The sequence below is a fragment of the Corvus hawaiiensis genome, chromosome 23, assembly GCF_020740725.1.
Source record: "Corvus hawaiiensis isolate bCorHaw1 chromosome 23, bCorHaw1.pri.cur, whole genome shotgun sequence".
Lineage (NCBI taxonomy): Eukaryota > Metazoa > Chordata > Aves > Passeriformes > Corvidae > Corvus > Corvus hawaiiensis.
The window spans coordinates 4,278,100-4,299,405 of record NC_063235.1 but is presented as its reverse complement, the minus strand read 5'-3'; the positions used below and the strand labels follow the sequence as shown (position 1 = coordinate 4,299,405).

The 21,306-nt window shown below is 51.7% G+C and overlaps 1 protein-coding gene across 1 annotated transcript in view; it reads right to left on the bottom strand.

The window, feature by feature from the left end:
* Nucleotides 1–21,306, bottom strand: part of GRIK3 (glutamate ionotropic receptor kainate type subunit 3) — a 110,344-nt gene that overhangs the window by 21,620 nt on the left and 67,418 nt on the right. Inside the window, exons 6-10 of the mRNA XM_048327059.1 lie at nt 18,140–18,313; nt 16,203–16,346; nt 13,360–13,467; nt 9,643–9,756; nt 5,844–6,047 (exon numbers count right to left, since the gene is read on the bottom strand). Coding sequence (XP_048183016.1) covers nt 5,844–6,047; nt 9,643–9,756; nt 13,360–13,467; nt 16,203–16,346; nt 18,140–18,313 — 744 coding nt within the window. The remainder of the gene's footprint in view (nt 1–5,843; nt 6,048–9,642; nt 9,757–13,359; nt 13,468–16,202; nt 16,347–18,139; nt 18,314–21,306) is intronic.

Sequence of the window (21,306 nt, the reverse complement as noted above, 5' to 3'; positions counted from 1 at the left end):
GGCTGCACTTCCATATCCTTTTTATCAATGCAGATTTTTCTGAAGGTGGCCTCTAATTAAGGGTTTGCTGACAGAGAGGATCTAAATCAAACCCACCAAGGGTGAAGCTTTGATTTGTCGTGCTCTGACATTCCAAACTGGGCAGTCAATTACCAGACTCTGGCTGCTTCCTTCACTCAGCCCTGACTCTTGTGCTGTTGCACAGTCAGGTGGTTTTTATTAGAGATGAGGAATTAGAGCAAGTGCCAGTGGCTTAAAGACCCTTGTCCAGCAAAACCACTTAAGCCTACACCTCTGTTTTACTGGAGCTCACACGTCTTCCAAGTCTTGTGCCTGTTCTTAAGTGTTCTGCTGAATTGAGGCCAAAAAGATGAATTCTGCCAAGGCAGCTACACATCAAATGCAGACACTTCTCCAACGCACCTCCAAGGCTTTGGATCTCTGTAAGTATCTCCACAGATCTCCTCATTCACCCAGTTACAGCGCTTCACTTGGCTGGAACGGCTGTGAGTTCACTGGGCGTTCAGCACAGGGATGATCATATTCGCTGCAGAGATATTTGGCTTTCATCAGAAAATGCCAAGTCTTACCTCCAAGTTCTCAGTTATCAGGGAAATGTGGCCTGGGGGTCAGGACAGCTCTTGTGCAGCCACGGTCACTGTGGGAATCCTGCGGCGCCTGACCTCGGCCAGAGCCAACCCACGGGCAGTGGCCAGTCATGGCAGAGCCCACCAACAGCATAAGCACCAAGGTAAATATTTATTCAAGAAAATAAGCTGCCTCTGTGCTTATTTTGCCAATCTGCGTTAGGTATTTACATAAACTAATCATGTGTGTGTTGCCTGCAAGATAGAAATAGTGTGTGTGTGTTTTACTGATTTAATTGTTACCCAGGCCTGGCGGCATCGACGCTGTCACCGCTCGGTCTCTCTTGCCACTGCCAGCGCTGGGGCTTCTGCCTTGGGTCCTATCTCTACTTCCTACTTTAGTTGCTTGGCTGCTGTGCCCTGCTCCTGCTCCCTGGCCCCATGGTCTGCTGGGCTCATGCCTGCATCTCCCTGCACCTTTCCCTGCAGCAGAGCAGCCCTGGGTGTCCTGGGGGGTGGGGGATGAAGGGGCCTGGGCTCTCCTGCAGCTCATGGCTCAGAGACGAGGGGCTGCTCCTGGGGCAGGTGTGGGAGTGCTCTGTGAGAACCCTGTGCCTGCCCAGGGACAGGGAAGCACTTACTGGGAGCAGAGATGCTCAAGGAGAGCAGGGTCAGTGTTAACTGTCTGATTCCAGCTCTTAACGGCTGCTCTGGCAGTCTCAGTCTTAGACATAATTTTTGTCAATGGATTTATTCAATATAAGAGGTGAATTAAGATGTCAGCAGGAAGAACCTAGCTGTGAGCTGAAGAGGAGGAATGAGGGCCATGAGGTCCTGTTGGGGCTTTTATAATCTTCACTTTAAGGAAGTTCTTCAGAGCTGGAACTGCCATTAACTGTACCTGAGGGATGTGAAGGCTGGAGGAGCCCGGTGAGAATGGAACTGCTGTGAGAGACAAGCCCTATCCTATGGATTCCTGGGAGGTGAACCAGCCAGCAGGGGGCAGGGACACCTGCTGAGGCACACAGAGAACTCGGGGCTCTCAACATACAGATCCTTCACCTGGATCCCCGAGTATGACCCAGTTATGAATCCACCCAATTAAAGATCTGAGCACAAAAGGAAAACCTGTTCTGCCTTATTTCCATCCGGTCCCTAACAGTGAGGTCCTGCAGTGTCTAAATAAAAGGTGGAGGACACTTCATCCAATGAAATTATTTTCTTCCCTATTCCTGGCCCAGCGACATCCAAATGAAGCCCCAGTTCATGACACTTGAGATAAAACATCCGCCAGTGCAGGAGCATTAATGGGGAGCTGGCAATGTGGTGCAATATGTATTTCTGCCAGAATTTACTGTCAATAAATGTCCACTTATTCCGAAAGAGTTAAATCAACTGTCAGGAATCGTCCCTAAGGATGGATATTACAACGCCTCTGCAGTTACCATTGGCAGGGATTTCCATTAGAAACCCCAGTGTTTGCCATATCTGTTTTATTCCTACCTGAAGTTTCAGATTGTGGCAATTTGATGTGCACTGTCGCAGCAAAAGACGAGTTTTATTTGTGAACAAGTTTGTGCAAAATGTCCAGAACAACTCATTCTGCTGGTTTTATGGGATTCTGCCCACAAACAATAGGGAAGATTTGCAGGCGTTGCTTTGCCAGACAACTGGAATTTATAAATCAGAACGGATGGGCCACGGTGTGCAGTGGAGCTTTGCTTGTATCAGTAATAATTTCTATGAATAAACATCAATAGCAGTTCACTGTTGCTGAAAGGAGGAAGTTTGGCAGTTGTCAGGTTCCCTGTTTGTTATGAATAAAGGGCTCAGGAGCTTCTCTGCATCACCTGGGTGCCCCAGACCTCCCTCAATACCTGAGTTCAGCTCTCATGGCCCTTCTAATCAAGGCTCCTCTGCAGGAATGGCCAGAGAGGTGACAATAAGCAGTAGACTGTAGTGAGGAGAGGCTACTTCTCCAGGGAATGGACTGAACTCCTCAAAACAGGGACTTTTTGTGCTGAGGATGAGCAGCAGATGAAAGGCAGCGGGGCAGGGCTGTTGCATTCAGCTGCATGAGGCTGTTGTCTCTGGATCTGCTACTGGGGACCTGCCGGACAGGGTCATGCTGTGGCTGCTCTGATTGCTGTTGCTTTTCCTGTTTATGCTTAAGGCCAGACTAGAAACACAGGGATTTTACAAAGGATCATAGCCTGAGGCATCCCTGCCTGTGGCCAGGCATGTCTGGATCAGAGAGAGGGGAGGGGGAGGATGCGTGACTGCATCAAGTCCAGAGAGCTCACTCTGTAAACACCTCTCCTGGCACATGATTTACCTTTGGGGTGCCATGATCTACCCATTGGTGACAGCACCTTTGTCCCCCAGACACTGCTGTCATGTGCCCACCTGGGCCACCCTATCCCAGCTCCTCTGAGGTGTATCTCCATCCCAGTGAAGGCCATCGTGAGGGGCAGGTGCCCCTTGCTTTGCTCATCTCCTCTGAGGTGCATCTCCATCCCAGTGAAGGCCATCGTGAGGGACAGGTGTCCCTTGCTTTGCCCATCTCCTCCTCTCCAAATTTCAGCCTCAGCTCAGGCTGAGTTGGCTGATTCCCCGTATGCATAATCTGCCACTTCCACAGTTCCCAGGCCCTCTAAGCAAAAATAATCAGCATTTTAGCCTATCACTTCACCCTAGGAGCACCCCCTGCTCTGCATTCAGGGAGCCCATAGCAGCTCTGCCCACCTGTGTCACAGCAGTACGGGGGGCTCCACCTCCTGAGCTAAGTGGGTCTTCAGCAGTGCACTGACCTTCTGCAGTGAATTAATCCTGACCTGGGTATTTGGACCTCACAAAATCCTGCCTGCTCTGTGCTCCCACCTGAATAATTCCAATCTGTTTATGAGAAGGAGACACCGAACACAGAGGAAAGCCAGCTCAGATACCAAACTCTGGAAATGGGCACCCCGTGTTTTCATCACTACAACTCGATTTGAATGCTGTCTCTAACACTTTTCCTCCTGTGCCTGAAATAAGCTTTATCTTGCCTGTTGCAGAGTGTCCATGGCTTGTGCCTTTCCCCACACCATGTGAAGATGCTGCTGAGGAAGGACCCATCTGGTTGTAATTTCACTTTTTAAGGCTTTACATAAACACAGCTATAAAAAGCAATGGCATGCAGATAAAGGAACTAATGGCTTCATGCGGGGCCTGGGCAGTGTCATCAGTCCCTGCAGGCACATGCCCAGCCATGCAGGACAGAGTGAAGAGCAGCATCTCAGTGTTAGAGCACAACTTGCAAGAAGGGGGTTTGGCCCTTTCCTGCTGCTGTGTGTTGATTTGCGTTTTAAATAGTTATCCAAGAAATACTACAATGCAGATTTGACCACGAATTTTGTGTTATTTAATGAGGTTGCTTCCCAAACCTCCTTCTAGTCTATCTCAGTTAACTGACCACAGCTTCAGGAATGGCTGAAGCCTCCTGAGAGCCCTGTGATGTCTTGCAGGACACTGGAAGTGACATGGTTTGGGCTAAATGGCCGTCTGGCTTCTACTCCCTTCGGAGGGATTTGCTCCTTGCAAGCCCTGCACTGCAGTGAGAGCTCCGGTGGCTGCTCCCAGCAGCGGGTGCCGGGTGGAGGAGCCGTGTCCCGGGGGGCTCTGCCAAGGGGCGCAGCCGCCGCTCCGCGTCGGTTCCGATCTGTGTCACACACATCACTCGGAGCGGCAGAGCACCAGCGCCTTGCACTGGGACACCGCCACTTGTCTGGCTCTGCAAGGCTGTTGTGTAAGAGGCTCTAAAGTCTGTATTTTGGGCTGCATGGAGTTTTCCAGAAGGAAAAGCACCAAGGCAGGTTTGCAGAGCCGGTGGTATGTTTCCCCATGAGGCGGTGTCCTGCTCCCCAGGGCTGTCCTTGCCTGCCCCTGCTGCTCTCCTGCTCCCTGGGCTGAACCAGCCGAGGGCTGCAGCGCTTGTCGCAAACTGATTAAGCGTCACTTTGTCCCTATAAGGGACATAATCATTATCATCTGCACTTTACAGATGGAGGAAGCAGTGCACAGAAGCAACTTGTCCAATGTCATTTAGGGCAGAGAAGGCAGATCTGTAAGCCCAGCCCAGCTCCCGAGCCACTCAGCAGCCCCTTGCTTGACTCTCCACACACCACAGTGACTCACTCACCCAGCAAACACATTCCTCTCCCATGGATGATAAGAGCATCACAACTCTACAGGGGATTATTTTTGTGTCTTTGCTGCTTAGGCTGTGGATTCAGAATGTAGCCAGGACCTGGAGGTGGTCAAGGGCTGCCCCCCTTGAGCAGGATACTCAGGAGGAGAGCACTGTGCACTGCCTGTGCTGTTGCCTGGGCTGCAGAGAGCAGGGATTCTTTTTGTCCTTAGCTTTTCTTCCAGAGGCCTTCTCTGGGAATCAGATATTCAGAAAAACACCAGCTTTCCTCACCTCCGTATTTGGGCCCCTGGGATCACAGGATGTGCTGGAGGCAAGATATATAATTAGGAAATTGAGCAACCTCTGGCCACGAGTGGCAGTGTCAGACTCGGTGACGCTTTGGCAGCTGCAGGAGCAAAGCTGCTGCAACAGGTTCCCTGGTGTTTAATGGGCTTTTGGAAGTGGCCGTGGAAGGAGAAGCACAGCTGCTGTGTGGCAGAGGGAGCTCCATGTCCCAGGAGATTTTAGAAAATAAGTTGCTTTTCTAGAAAATAAAAAATTAAACTGTCCAGTGCACACCTGCTCCTGCAGTCTGGATACCTCCTCTGGACTGGGCTGTGTCTGGGACATGGCTGGGGTCCCCAGGCTGCATTGGTGCTGTGCCCTTGCCCATGTTTGTCCTCGGGGGTGAGAGCAGCTCACGCTGCCAGCCTAGGACAGCCAGTGTGCCCCGGGCCCAGGGGAAGCCTCTTCCCTCTCCACATGGCCAGCCTGTGTCCCTCTGTGGGCAGCATCCGGCAGGGAGAGGCTGTGCCTCGAGCCACAGAGCCCACTTCTATGCTGTGAGAATGGCTGTTTCCAGGAATTTCAAATGAATATTTGGAAGGGCCAGACGCAGGGATATTCTTCTGACAGCCCGTGTGACAAGGAGCCAGGCGGGGTCAGGAGCTCGCTGTGGGTATTCCAAGCCAGTGAGAAATGGTGCCTGTCCCACCCCAGAGAGCCAGCCCAGGGACAGCTCCAGGGACAGCCTGGGCACAACCTGGCACAGATAACCCTCAGCAGCCACCCACGGGCTCACTCACGTGGTCGATGAGCTCCTTGATCATGCCATTCCACTGCCCCTTCTCATCCTGTGCCCCATATTTCCCGTCCTCCACCAGCCGGATCTCGTAGGAGAAACCCAGGATGACGGCCAGCTCCTTCAGGAGGTCGATGCAGTAGCCCTCGAAGCGGTCATTCCCAAACAGGGCTGTGTCAGACTTACGGAACATAACAAAGGGCTCCTCCTGCACAGGGAAAGCAAAAAGTCCCCATTCAGGGTCAGCTGGAGGCAGGGCCACCTCTGCAGATGAGCCCGAGCCACCCGGCACCGGCTCTCCAGGCAGGGCTGGCACTGTGACATGTTGGGAATAAATTAACTTTGCACAGCACATCAGCTAATTAGCAACCTTGTTTACCCCACAAAATTTAATTTTGTCTCTTCTGAGCAGCCAACTGTTTTCCATTTGGTAGGATTTCAGGGAGAAAAATAACCATTTCATGCTCTGAAAATGAAGTGTTAGAAACAGTAAAAGAGGGGGAGGATAAACTCACCCCCGAGCCCTGCACCCGGTAGCTGCCATTCACCACAGTGAGAAGGAGGCTGGTGGGTGAAATTCAGGGTCAGGGAGCCATGCATGGCTGGGGCCACCCCAAAACCTCTCCACTCAGGTCACTGGCACTCCTCTGTGCCGGCACTACCTGACGGACACGGGGCCCTGCTACTGCCCAGGGAAACTTTGTGCTGCCTGCTGCACTTCTGGCTCCCTGGGAGAGCTGGGGGTGTCTGAACCAGAGCAGAGCTGAGCACCAGCACAGGGGAGAGAACTAATGCAGTGACCTGTGGATCCCTCCCCTCGAGCAGGGGCTGGCAGGTGAGCTCACACAGCGAAGCCAGAGTCCTTTGGTGCCTCTCAGGCTTGGGCAGCCACCGAGGACAAGGAACACTGGGAAGCCCGAGGGAAAAACGTGTGGAGGACAGATGGAAATGGGAAAGATGGTGGGCAGCAGGCAAGAGCTGGAAGGCAAGAGGAGGGTGAGGTACCTACAGCGAGTCCCTGGCTCAAACTGGGGGTGTCTGCAGGGTGCCTGTCCTTGCCATGGGGTGGCCAGCGAGGGAGGGTGAGGGAGGGCTACGCTTCGTGCTGGCAAACACCCTCTGTGATTTCGCTCAGGCACAGGGGGCTTGAAGAGGTGGGAGGGCAGGTCTGGAGCCCTCATTAGAGCCCTGTCACATTGCCTGGTTTGGTGGGGCATGGGTGCCCTGCCCGGGGGTGCTCTGAGGGGGTGGCTTGGGGGCCAGCGTGGGGCTGTGCCAGCCTGGAGGCTGGTGGTGCTTGTTTCTGCCTGCTTGCCAGCTCCCAGCTCTGCCCTGGGGTTCTGTGCTCCCACAGAGAGGCAGGAGCTGCTCCTTTGGCCCAGCAGCAGGGTCAGGAGGGGACGTGGCAGCACATGAAGCCCCATTTGCAGAGCTCTAAAGCCCAACTGATCACATCACGCCCATGGAGTTTAACTTGGCACGTGCAGCTCGGCTCAATCCTGCGCTCCCCCGCCGCCTCCTCGGCTTTCTGCTCTGGAATTAGTGCTTTGTTTGTGAATCAGCTGAATCTATGGATCTTGATATAAATACGCCGGCTCCAGAGCAGCCATAAAGCACTATTAATTTTGGGAAGCGCTGTAGGGATTACATACATATTTAACAGCCGAAGCACTGAACATTAGGACGCCACTCGCTTCAGTAATGTATCTCCAGGTCTCAAACATTTCCTAGGGGGTAATTCTGAACTCTGTGAACCACTTATTCACGGACTATTTCACAATTTATTACTGAAAATGGCCAGACATCCAATTCACAAGCTCTCTCAGTTTGCTAATCGATTTCTCAGTGAAGGTGCCCTCAATTTCATAACTTCACAGTTCCCATATTGCTTGGGGAGAGCGGCGCTGGCTGCTGGGGTAATATTTCTCTTCCAACAAGTCACTGCAATATGAGCAAAAGGGGAAAAAATAACCTTTCATGCTTTTTCTTTTAAAGGCTCCTCCTATGGCTCTTCTCTCGTCATTTACAGCAGTGCAGAACTACAAAGGGGTGTTGCAAATGCAAATAACATCTAAGGTTGTATTTTATGTTTTAGACTCCAGCATATGCAGTGCAATTACTGCAGAACTCAGGTCTGAGCACATTCCCTCCTTCCACGGGCACGGGGATTCAGGACAGCTGTGGTTCCAAGGTGGAAGCCCTGTGGCACGTGTGCAGGCCCATGGAGTGGCACAATTAATGGGAACTGATATCACCCTGTGCCTTATGTAATTTGTACGTGCTTGCAGAGCATGAGATGGAAATGCTGCTCGAAAAAAGCCTGTCAAAGGCAGATGGCTGACAGTGCCCTCCTGGCTCCATCGTTTTGCATTATGCCCTGGCCTTTGAGGTATGGTAGGTACCATGGCCTGGACCCAGACAATTCCACAGCCATGGAAATGTTTCATGGGAAAAAATGCCATGTGGTGGATGGGAAGTTCAGTAGGAGGAGTGGCTGATTTGCATGGAAAGCTGCAGCATCATCTGTCTTTGGCTTATTTTCTGCTTCCACCCTGCTAACCCCTTGCTGAGGGATACAAGACCTTTGGTTCCAGCCCTTCTCCTGCCCTAGACCAAGAGTTCCCTTCCTCTGTTCCCCTCTGGGCACCTTGGTCACATTCCTTTTATGATACAAATCCTCACTACATCAAGTTACATCCTTTTGGGAAGGGAAGGACATCACAAGGCTTCACACTGCTCCAGACTGGGGAATGCATCCCCAGCTGGCCCTTTTACATTCCCTGAAAACATGGAACACAAAAGGGCCGGAAAATATCCCTAGGCAAGCCCATAACTCAGGTCCAGATTTGGGCAGGTTGGCCAAGAGCTGATGTGTTTTGTTGCTTCCCGGTGCCACGCCCGTGCTGTGTAACAGCCATGCAGGAATCAATGCCACCAGTCATGAACTAGTCAATAAAAACTCACTGAGATCCAACACCCGCTGTCAGATCCAGGAGTGAGCAGGAGAACAAAATACAGCGTGGCACTTGGGAGCGGAGCTGGATGACGGCATCAGGGGATGATGACTGGGGACTTCAGAAATACATGCCCAGGAGGGGGACAGACAGACAGTGTCACAGCTGAGCCAGGGGCTCTGGTTGCTCTTGGTATTCTCTTTGGTACCAAGAACACTCTTACCTGAGGTGGGCAGTGCTGGCCAGCTGAGTGCCCACTGCTGTGGCCCTGCCTGCCCGGGCACTGGGGGCACGGTGACATGGGGCTGTCCTGGAGATCAGCACGTGCAAGCCCCCTGTGCCCTCTGGCATGCAGGGATCGATCGACAAGGGACAGACCCCCAGCATGCAGGGATCAGCAGGGGATGGGCCCTCGGGCATGTAGGGATGGGCGGAGGAGGACTCTCCAGCATGCAGGGATGGACAAGGGACAGGGACCTGGCTGGCCAGAGGAAGCAGAAGAGCTCAGCCAGGATGAGCAGCAGCTTCCTGGGCAGGGCAGCCGCCCGAGTGGGACAGGGGCAGCTGAAGTGGAGGAGCTTGGCCAGGACAGCACCCGTGGTTCCCACTGGCCTGTGCCAGCCTTGCTGGCCACCACGTGGGGGCTGGCAGCCTGCTGAGGGGCGGTGGCATCAGGGATGTTGCAGGTCACCTATGTGCAGGGACGTGGCGATTGGGTGCGCCATGAGCCCTGCCCGCGTGCAGGGCCTCTCCCAGCAGATCTGCACTGGGGTGCTGTGAGCTTTCAGAGATATTGGATATTCCTGGGGTTCGAGGGGGAAGGACGGTGACAGGCTGGCAGTCTCCTACCAGCACTGTGGTGACAATTAGAGATCTGTTGCTCAGTGAGTCCGTGACGTTTGGCCCTCGTCCTTTGGAGATTTCCGTGATGTTCAAACCATCGGAAGGGCTCCATGCTCCAACCTGAAATGAAGCAAACCAACACAGTGAACCCCCATCTCGAACTCCTCAATCCCTACCTGCATTCCTTAATCCCTACCTTGCATTCCTCACTTGCTCCCAGCATCCTACGGGCCTGGAAAAGGGAACTTCCTTCTTTTGTTTGCAGTAAACAGCAGCAAAACTGGAATTACCATGTAATCTGCATTAACCCTTCAGCTGCAGGTCACTCCCGTGGCACATGTTCCACAGTCCCTGTGCTGCTGCAATGGATGAAACTGCAGGGACTGGAATTTAGGGGCTGAATGCATGAACAGTTTGCAAAGGCACTGTATAGAGCAACACTCAAACCACACTAAAGAGTCAAATCTGGGCAAGGATAAAGCACAACAAAAGAAAAATAATCACAAATCTGAGTCCATTTCTTTCTTTTCTATTTCCCTGCCAATTTGCTTTAGTGGGGAGGACTAAAAATGACTCTAACAGCCCTGCAGATCCCTGGTAGGGACCATTCCTGCTCCCTGTGCTGTGGCAAATCAGCTGAAGGTTTCTAACACATCTCTTGGCAGGGCCCTGGGCCCCGCTTTGGGAAATCCCTGCAATGGGGGTCTCAATCGTAGCTGCAAACCTGGAGGAGTTGGTGGCAGCAGCCCTTTCTAGGCATGGCACAGGCACATCAGCTCCATTTCAGGCGCTCTGTTTTCTCAAGCTGTTAAATTTTATAAATTATTAGACTTTAAAGAAGTCTATTGATCCAGAAATGGTAAAACATGTCTCTATTTAAGGAAGTCATCTGGGCGAGGCTAAGCCTGTTAACCTGATCTCCACGGTGCAGGGGAGGCTTTGGGACAAACTTTGAAGGCAGGAGTGGCTAAAGGACTGTGACAGTGAGATAAAATGTCAGGAAAGCTGGAGGAATATGGGAGTGCTGCCAGCAAATGGAGCAGGGTGGCCATGGAGCCAGCCTGACAGCAAGAAAAAAACAAACCCCACCTGGAAATGGGAACAGAACAATCCATCTGTAGGGTCAAACTGCAAGGTGGGACATGGAGAGAAGCCAAAGGCAGCCAGCTCAATCCACTGGGGAGCCAGCAGCTTCCCATCTTTTATTTATTGCTGTTTTTAAGATTCTTCAGCCTCTTCAGCAGTCCAAGGGGAGAACTTGGTTTTACTGCATCCCCAAAAAGAGACTTTGTAATGAGCAATGCTGCCTGGCAAAAAAATTGTCATAAATTCTAGAAGAGTTTCCATGAACTTTGTGAAAGGTTTTAAATATTTCAGGTAAAACCGAAGCAATCCCCCAACTCTGCCTTGGATCACACAACAGCTGCAATGTCAAAAATTATTATTACTGTGGATGGGAAAAAACCAAGTCCAAGAGGCCCCAACTTGCTGCAGTGCAGCCCCAATCACTTCTGTCTTGCTACGTTTTCTTTAAGAAAATTAAATGCATGGCACTTAAGACTGAATTAATCAGTTTAAAATATTAAAAAAGGAAGAAAAAGGAAAAAGTGCATTAAGAGAACTGTGTGAGTCAGATAGTCAAACTATATGTAATTAGGATTTGGTAATACTCCTGTAATCCCTGGAACATCCAGGAGGTATGAGGATCAGGGGTTCAATCCTAAAGCTCAACAAACATAAGCTGTGATACATAATGCACAATCCGGCTGGGATTTGTTTGTAGTTGGGCGTTTTGTTAGTTCAGATTAACTATTGACAGAATTCCAGCTTCAACAGAGATTTGACATCGATACTTTAAAACCCCTCTGGAGCTGACACGAAGCTTTCAGAAAAATAATAGTGAGAACTGTGAAATCTCTGAATTATTGGAGACAAAAGTTGATGGGGTTTGTGTCGAGGTTTGGCAGCTTCCAGTGGGCTTGATGTGACAGAGGACTGCAATAACTCCAGCTGGTGCCAGCTCTGCTCAGCACACCTGAGGGGTGTTGGTTTGACAGGGGATACTGCAGCTCTGCTTAAACATTTGGATTCACATGGTATCAAAGGCTGGCACGTTTTCTATTACCTGACCAACACAGCTCTCCAGCAGTGTGTCGGTGCTGTTGGACTTCAAAAAGACGTGTTGTTATTTTTGGGTTAGACTCTGTAAACAAAATATTTTGTAAAAAAATAAGGCTACAAAGGCCAGCTCCTGCTCAGTTCTTGTGAGGCAGCAGCATCTTCCCCAGCCCCGTCCTGCCTCCTTTCTCAATCGCAGCGAGACTGAAGGTCACTGGGTTGATTTGAAATGGTTTCTTTTTTCCGTATGTGACACCAAAACCTCCTCAGCAGGAGAGGGCTGTGGTGACCTTGAGCTGTGTTACCTGAGGCACCAAGCTGCTGCTGCGGTGGGGAAGTGTGGCAGCCATTCATTTCAAAGCCCAGGAAAAACAAACGGTGAGGAAGGGGGATGGGGCACAGGCTGGTGGGTCCCGGGAGCCTCATGGTGCAGGATCCGTCCCCTCCAAATGGAGGATTGATCCATGGCTGCCTCCAGCCCTGGGGCTGCCTCCCTGTGCCGAGTGATTAATTCCCTGGACAAGTCGCCTGTGCTCTCGGGCCATGCACAGGTAATTGAAATCCCTCCCTGCTGCCAGCCGGGTGTCCTGCGGGCTCAGAACCTGTCCCCCCGCCCAGAGGCACAGACCCAGCACCGTGCCCGGCTGCCACAGGCACCTTGTACCTGTCGGAAAGCAGACTCTGCTCTAGAAAGGGCCTTGCTGCCCTGCCAAATTCCTCCTGTACAGGTGATAGACACCTGTAGCAGAACAGGGACACAGAGCTGCTCACAGAGTAGTCGGAATCACAGAACTTCTTGGAAATCACAACTCCCTGTGTTCCGGCCACTCGCTGCTCTGTCACCAACCGATCTCACCTTGAAACCTGTGTTCTAAGGGCTTTGAAGCTGTGCATGTTGCCTTTTTATTTTATATTTGTTTTTTTTAAGTAATTGAAGAGAAGGAAATTAAGTCCCCAGGCACACCTGGGATCAGATTTGCACATTAGCATGGTATTACTGTGCCCAGAGGAGTTCTGCACCAATTTTGAGGACCCAAGGCTGCAGCCTTCCTGCCCTTCACCCTCATGACACCCTCAGCCAGCCAGGCAAGACTACACTTTTCTTTTTTCCTTATTGTCCCTTAGATAATAAAAAAAATACCCAGTGCATCCTCCTGCGAAATCCAGGCTGTAATAAACTGGGGCCATTCCCAAGCCTTGGGCAATTTCATAATGGGAAATGACACCAGATGATGATCTCTAGAACTATGGTCTCCTTGGGGAAGAACTGAGGGTTTGTGAGCCAGGCCAGCGAGAGAGAGCGGGACAGGCGTAATTCCTGCCTGTTTAGGGCAGGGAGGGGTTAATGGATGTTCAGAAAGTTTCTTTTGCCTCCACTATCCCAGGAAAGTGCCACAAGCACTTCTGCAATCTGTAATCCCACGCACTGGCTTCAGGGCGAGTGAGTCATGGTTGAGCATGGAAAAGGATCTGCGAAATCCCACAAAGTGAATATCCTTTTATATAAACCCCAGAAACCTGGAATCAATACAACACCAGCCATTTCTCTGTTGCTGAGCACCAGCATTATCCTAGCCACATGCAGATAAGACAAACCCTACTTACCTTTTCAAGGCCGTCTTCTTTGAGACTGATGATATCCAAATCAAAATCTGTCCGTAAACCACTGGTTTTATTAAAGACGATTCGTCCCGTTAATCCCTCCCATTGGGCCTGTGGAAAGGAGAAAAAGTAGCAGGGCTGTTACTTAGTATCATAAATAATCTTTTGCCCTCCACTGTATGTTCTTTTAATTAGTCCTTATGCTGGTTCTTTCTCCCTAAAGAGCCTGATTAATTAATAATTCCTCCGTCACTGCTCAGACCACAGACAGAGCTGGAGATTTCCTTAACTCCCTTGCAGTCCTTGCTACAATTTCTGTTCACACCTTTGTGTTCACCAGCTGTTGCAGGACATGATGACTCAGTAGAAAACGACTTGCATTTATCATGGCATCCTTGTGTGCTGCATTTATCCTTGTAGTGCTGATAAACGCCAGCTGCAGGGAGCCGGGACTGGGACACTCTGGTCAGAAGTAATCCCTTAGTGCATGAACTTGCTGTGCTTCCAAGGTGTGTGGAAGCTTAAACGCTGGGAGTGCTTCCTTCTGTCCTTCCAGATGCAAAGTGGAGCAGAAGAGGCCAAGAACGTGTCTCTGCAAGCAAGGTCTGAGGTCTGGAAACAGGCACAGGAGTCTGGGGGCACATGCTGCTGGTGCCTCACTTCAGTTTTTGGCAGCATAAGGATGGGGCAGGTGCCCACTGCGACTGGGAACATCCTGTTCCCAGAGATTTTCAGTGCTTGGCTGACTGAGGTCCTTAACAGCCCGGTCTGACTGGGACCAGGAGCAGGAGCTTGGGGTAAAGATGCCTAAATTCAATTCCACAAAAATTACTCTGTGATTCTGTTTCTTTCCCATTGTTCACTTTGCAGCACGCCTAGAATGAATGTCTCTGATTTAGGAGGTGATAGAACCCCCAGTGCCAGGTGCTCTGTGTCAGCAGAGCAGGAGCTGGGGGACAGCGAGGTGTCCGATGCCTGGGGGCGGTGCTGGATGTGCTGTAGCATCCTCCTGAGGAGGATGCTCCCGTAGGAACGCCAGGCTGCTGCCACAGTTTGCTGCTCAGCAATCACATCCCAGCAGTGGGGAGCTGGGCCTCGGGGTCTCTCCCCTGAGCAGCTCCGTGCAGGCTGCTCACGGGGAAACGTGTTTCCTTTATGGGTGGGAGAGCTTGAAATACTCCAGTGTGATCAAGGTGGCATAATGTATTCTCAGGGGGAATAACTGGCATTTCTCCCGGTAAATACGCTCCTCTGGCTCTCCCTCATTAATTCCCGAGGAGCAGCGACAGCCTGCTCCCAGCCTCGCCGCCCTGGAGTCCTGGGAAGGCTCGTGTTTGCTCATTTGGGCGTGCAGGTGGTTTGCCTGTGGGACGCGCAGCCCGCGGAGCCCCCGGGAGCCAGGGAACACACGGCGTGTTTGAGGTGCGCAGCCGGAGCGAGCTCAGCTGCGCTGCGAGCACCGCGCACTGCGGGAGCTCGGCCGGGGCACAGCGCGTCCCCCGCGCTGCTCTGAGTTTACCGGAGCTTGGAGAGAGCAATTCCTCCGTTCCGGTGGCAGCACGGAGGAAGCCGATCCCTGCAACGGGCTGACACGGTGCCAGAGAGGAAAACAACAGGCAGGGCTGGGGTGTGAGGCGCAGGGTGATTTGCAAAAGGTGCCAACCAAACAAATTGTGTACACTCTGTTTTGGCAACCAGCTGGTGCTCTGCAGAAGGGAACAAAGCATGGGAAAGGAGAGAGAGGCAGAGAGGGGAGAGATTCGGTCCTCAGTGCATACTGAGAGAAAAGTTCATTCTCTGTCTGCAATGGAAACCACGGTCCCGTTCTCCTCCCGTGGATCCGTGTGCTCCATGCAGCTCGGGCAGTGCCAGGTGGGCACAATCTCACGTCATGGATGGATCTGCTGGGGTCAGCAGGTGACACAGCAGCACAGACCACAGTATCAATTAGCAACGTGCTCCACTCTTCAGTTTGAAAACTTTGGGGATTCCATACCCAACCTTTGAACATGGCCCAGTCAAGTGACCAGCACGGCAGCCAATTCCATGACTTGCAGATAAGAGGTTTGTCACAAATACGGCTGTGGCAGGGTTTGCAGTGTCTCCCTGCAGCTCTGCTTTCATTTTTCCATGGGCAAGGACTCCTTTTTGCAGACAGAGCAAAACCCGAGGTGTGGGTGCAGGGGTGTATGCTGGGGGCTCATTGGGAGGGCTGGTCCTTGTGCTGTGCTCCCTTGGAGTGCCCACTGCTGCTGATACCCTGCTCTGAGCCAACTCGGGGCATTAAGCCAATAAACAATTCCATGGGCTGAACAGAGAAATGGTAATGCCTGGAATCATAGAGGGAGAGAAGCTGGCCCTTCACTCCCTGGCCCCCACCTGCTGAACCCCTCCCTCGGCCAATGCCATTCCCTGGCACTCGGGCAGGGACAGCCCCAGCTCAGCCGTGGGGTTCAGAGGCACTGAATGCCCTTTGTGGACCCCAAAAACTGCTTCAATAGAAGACAAATGGCTGTTGCTCAGGTATGGAACAGCCTTGGACGGAGTGGTCCAGCTGCTTGGAGAGGCCAGAGCCAGTCTCAGAGACACATGGGAGGTTTCAGCTCCTCAGGGATGTTTTGGCATGGCTGCACAGGTGTTATTTTGAGGACAAAGGCGTGATTTTTCCTTTCTGGGTGCACTCGGCAGCCTGGTGCATGTCTGTGCTTCCATCCAGTTGTACCCACCCGTGCAAGGGTATGTTTTCTAACCCTGGACCTGCCAAGCCTCCACCACTTGCCTCTGGCACCCCCCAGCTGTGCTGCTCCTCCTGGGGAGCATTTATGGTCAAAAAATCACGCTTTTACCTCTTTTATGAAGTTCATGAAGCGGGCGCCGAACCTCCAGGCCTTGTGCCGGTGGCACTGCAGGGAGTTCACGGTCATCTGCGGCGCGCGCTGGTAGCAGACGGACACCACGTGCACCGCGTCGTACAACAGGGCAGCGTCTGTCTAAAGGGAAGGGGAACAGCGTTGGTGGCCGTGGGGTGTCGTAGGAAAAGGTGGAACCCCCTCTGTGTCACCCCCTGCCAGCCCCAGGGTTTCTCTGTCCGTGTTCCCTGCTGATCATCCCTTGGCTCTTTAGACCAAAAGCTCGGGGTTCTGTCTAAAATCAGCGATTCTGGAAGTGTCATTTGTCTCTGAGCAACTCTTTGGGTTGTTTCTTGCACATTTCCTGCTGTGGTGTCAAAGAGGGAGGCAGCGACTTCTAAATGTAGAAGGTAGTAACAGAGTTTTCTTGTTGAGTCTGTTTTGTCTGAGTGTAAAAAAAACAACTATATGAGAACATATTTTCCACACTATTTTTTACATGGGAAAATAAGAAACAGAGATGTTTGTGGGCACACAATTTTCCAAAAATGACCCAAACTGTCACCAAAATCAGGACCTCATGGCTTTGTGACATATTCCAGCATTTCAGTGATCTGACCTAGGGAGAACTTTTTTTTCTCCATATAATGTGATGATTTTAGATTCAATTTGAGATGCCCCATCTCACCTCCAAACACGGATCAAGAGAATGTGATTTATTTTTCACTCTGATGTGGTAAGACCTCCTAGTGAAAATACATTATTTGCTGGCTTCACAGAGCCACAAAACAGATGCGAGTGTAGCAGCAGCGTAATAAACCACAATAAAACAAAATAATACAGCAAATAACTGAGCAAACATCTAACAGGACGTAGCCATGGAGAAAATCCTCCAGCATTGGCAGCCATCCCTGTGACCTTCCCTTCCCTCATCGACCAAGCATGAAGAGCAGGAGCCCCACCTGCATCCGTGGGTGGGTATGGACCTCAGCAGGGACAGGTTTGTGAGTGTGGGGCTGGGGGAAAGGGGAGGCAAGGATATGTCCAAGCAATTTCATGGTGAATTACAGACTGTAATGCCCAGCTGAGTCCAGGGCCCCACTGGACAGACACCTGGCAAACAGAAATCCAAGGCAGGATGCCTCTGAGAAAGCAAAGAGGGGCCGGGAGCAGAGGCAGTGCTGCTGCAGGCACAGGAGGGCTCAGCCGTGGGCAGCCTGGGGAGAGGCAGGAGCCTGCAGGAGAATGGGGGTCTCTCCTCTAACAACTAAAACAACAGGAGGAATCTGAGGAGCCATTTCAAGGTGAAAGTCTGGGAGGCTTTGCCACTTTGCAGGGCTGGTTCTGGCAGATCCAAAGGAGAGGGAAGTAGGGAGCCAGTCAGCAATTCCGGGGGTCGGAGACAGCCTCGCAGGGAAGACAGATGGGCGAGCAGGTGCTGTACCTTCTGAGCAGTAACTCAGCAGAGCAGAGCTGCCATCAGACCCTAAAAGGAGTCATCAGAGCTGCAGCACAGCTCATCTTTGGGCATTGCTTTGGCGCTTTCTCCCTGCATCAATCTTGGCAAAGTGCCTGGCCCAGCCTGGCCATGTGCTGTGCTCCCAGCCCAGGGAGCTGGTGCCGCACTGCTCTCGGGGGCAGCTGGAGCCCTTTGGGACAGGTCCTGGCTACCTGCCTTGTCTGGTGGCAAATCTGTTGGCAGCTGGGCCTGAGCAGGAGCATTACCACAGCAGTGGGGCGTGGGCTTCACCCCAGACTTTGAAGGACAGTTATTAAAGAATGCAAGAAAATACCTCAGGGCAGATACCTGGGATGAGGTGTTACTGGTACAAGAACCAATAAAAGTAACATTTAGGCCTTAATGACTGTTCCTGCCCTCCTTACCACCCTGCTCTGCTTCCCAGACCCCTGTGCCCTGTTTGAATTGCCCGTACCATCATCACACCATCGAGAAGCCCCAGCTCTGCCTTGGGCGCCGACTGCAGCCGCTCCATGGACCACTTCTCAATGATGGAGGACACGTACGGGTTCTCCACGTTGAGGATCCGGAAGCCGGTCAGGTTCACCCCAGAGTAGCGATATGGTTCTAGGTCTAATGCATAAAGATCCTTAAAAGAGAGAAACCGGTTTAAACATTTTGTTTAGCTTTGTTTTGTTTGAGTTTTCTGCATCGCTTCATGTCTGTGTTTGGAGTGAGACAGCAGAGCCTGCAGGAGGTGGGAGGGAGGACATATCCCTCAGGAATTCAGAGGATTGTGCTGTCTGTTGCCGTCAGTCGCTGCTTGCAGAGGCCTGTAGGTGTTGGTGGAATTTGGGTGCCGTATGTGCAGGTTCCCCCACACGCAGCAGAAGGGAACTCCTACCAAAGAGCCAAAGAACTTGGTCTCTGCATGAAAGAGGCGAGTGGATTGTGGGGAGAAAACCAGAATCACTGCCTCTGACCCTGAAAAAAGAGACTTGCAACCCAGGGAGGGGGGACAAGGCAGAGTTTCTGTGTCTGAAGCTCCCATGGGCCTTTCCATGGAGGATTTGCTGGGAGTGCTGAGGCCCACAGGGTGCTGCGGATGACAGAGTCACTCTGAATGCAAAACACCAATTTGCAGACTATCAAAGAGGAACTAAGACGCATTTCTTGACATTCCGACCAGCCTACACAGTCTGCAGATGAATGAGGGTGCCCTTTATATGATGTAAAAGCCAGAGCCAGGCAGTGCTCAGCCCTGCTGGCTGCCAGCCTGCGAGCATCACTTAGCAGACAGCGAGGGGCACTGGGGGTACTGGGGGGCACTGGGGCAGCACTGCTGTGGTGCAGCTCTTGGCTTTCCACATGTCTGAATATCAGCTTCAGTGCTCAGGAATGAGTCTGAGTAGTTTGGGGTTAGACAGCATGTCAGGAGCATGTGGCAGCTGATCTGCTCCCCAAAGCCAGGCAGCTCACCCAAGGGGGTGAGTGAGGGAGTGCAGTAAGATGGCAGCCAGGGGTGCCTTGGTTAATGGGAACCATTTGTTGGATGGGACATATTTAATCAGTTTATCCTGAACAACTTCTGCAAGTGTTTCATGGCAGTATAAATGTGGGGAGGCGGAAAGGCAACACCACAAGTCTTCTGCAGCAGAGCGTGGGGTGCATATGTGGCATTCATTGCTTATCACAAGGGCTTATCAAAAAGAGGTTCAATATGGTATGAGATGCTGTGGCTGTGGCTGTGCTGGGGCTGGTCTGTGCTGTGTGATAGGGCTGTGCTGCTGGGACACAGCTACACTGTGGGGCCACCCAGCTACAGCACCCATCTGCCCACGGAGGGCTGGCGAAGTCCACACAGGCTGCCCTAAGCAAAGCAGAACAACAGCAGCACTTGCCAGCAACTGAGACATCATTCTCCATGAGGGAGTGAGGGTTCTTACGGCTGTTTTGGTTTAATAAGCTTTGGGGGTTTGATCTTTTCCATAAGCCTGGCCCCAGCCTCTGCAGCCCCAGAGCTCACTGCTGATGGATGCAGTGCTCAAATCTGCAGGTGCAGCAGGGACCAAATCATTAATCACCCTACAATGGAGGTCGGGGCTTGGGGTTTTGGGTTGGTTTTTTTTCCCCTGAAAAATTGCAAGTGCAAACCTGCATGTTCTGTTAAAGGGCATTGGGAAAACCAGTCCACAATGTTGACTTTTGAGTGACTTAAGGGAGTTAAGGGCAAATAACAGTGGTTTGACCTCAGACAGGTGCTCATGTCTCTGGCTGTGAGGGGGGACAGCAGTTCTGTGCCTGACCTGCTGGAATGGATCTGTTTTTTCAAGATTCATTTTTAATCAGACATTTCAGTTTGTATCCCAGAAACTGTTGTGAGGAAATAATTTTTTGTTGCAAAAGCTGATGATTTCCCCCTCAGAATGTGACCATATATGACAAATCACATCCCCCAAGCTCCAGACCCCATGGTCTCTGTTGCCCATCTGTCAAACCACCAGCCCTGGCCACCTCTCAGATCCCACCAGTATTTTGGGTGCTGTCCCTGCCCTGCTGCTCCCCACTGACCCTTCCTTTCACCAAGTTCCTATAGAAACCAACCTCCCATCAGGTCCCCCCCTTGGTTCCAGTTTAAATCTCAGCTGCAGCCTGATTTATCACCTCCTGGAATCAGAGGATAATTCAGAATACCAGCTGAGTGTCAGGATGTGGGGAGGTGTGGATGAGAATCATCAGATCAGTTTCTTCTGGATTTTCTGCTCCTGCACAGCCACAAATTGAAACATCTGGTTCTATTTTCCACCTCATCTACATTCCCTTTCACTCATTATTTTCTGTACTGCAGATTAATTCTCCCCTCCACCCTTTATTTTACTCTCGGTGTTTCTGTGACGCTCTCCCCCATCCCCAGTTCGCCCAGCTCGGGCTCCTCGGTGGTGGCAGCAATGCTGAGGACTGATCCTCAGTGCATCCCACGTCCTCAGTGGGAAGCTGGGAAGGTGGGTGTCCAGGAAGGGCATCCCTGTTGCTGCCTGCGGGTGAGGTGTCCTCACAGCTCTGCCCCGGGATCTGGCAGGGGGGCATTGGCTGTGTCTGCAAAGCTCCATTTTACAGACTGCTGAGACAGCCCCAGAAAAGTGGAGTTCTGGGCTTCTCCCTGCAGGGGCTTTGGGTGTAAAATCTGCACGTGACAGAGACCAGGGCTCATCAGAGATCCTCCTCCTGCTCCTCCCCGTCCTCCTCCTGTGGTGGAAAAGGCTGATGGGGCTCTTCATGCTGGAGTCAGTGAACTGTAGTCGTGCTGCCTAGCAAAATGTTGAAGCATTTCATGCCAAGTGTTGATACACTGTGCTCAGTATTGACTGGGGACCTTTTAGAAACATTCAGTGTAACATAATAGACTAATTCATTAGCACCCCATGGGTCTCGTACTGGGGAAGCTGAAGCACAGGCATTGCAAGCTAGGAAAACATTGCCTTAAGGAATGACAGATTAAAATATCTTTCCCATGATATAACTGTTATTTCAGGAAAGTGGCATTAATTGTGATTGCTTATCTATTAATTTATTATAATTCCTCTTTTCCCACCTCCAGGCTGTACCTACACATGAAATGTACTCCAGGCTCAGCTGGGGCTG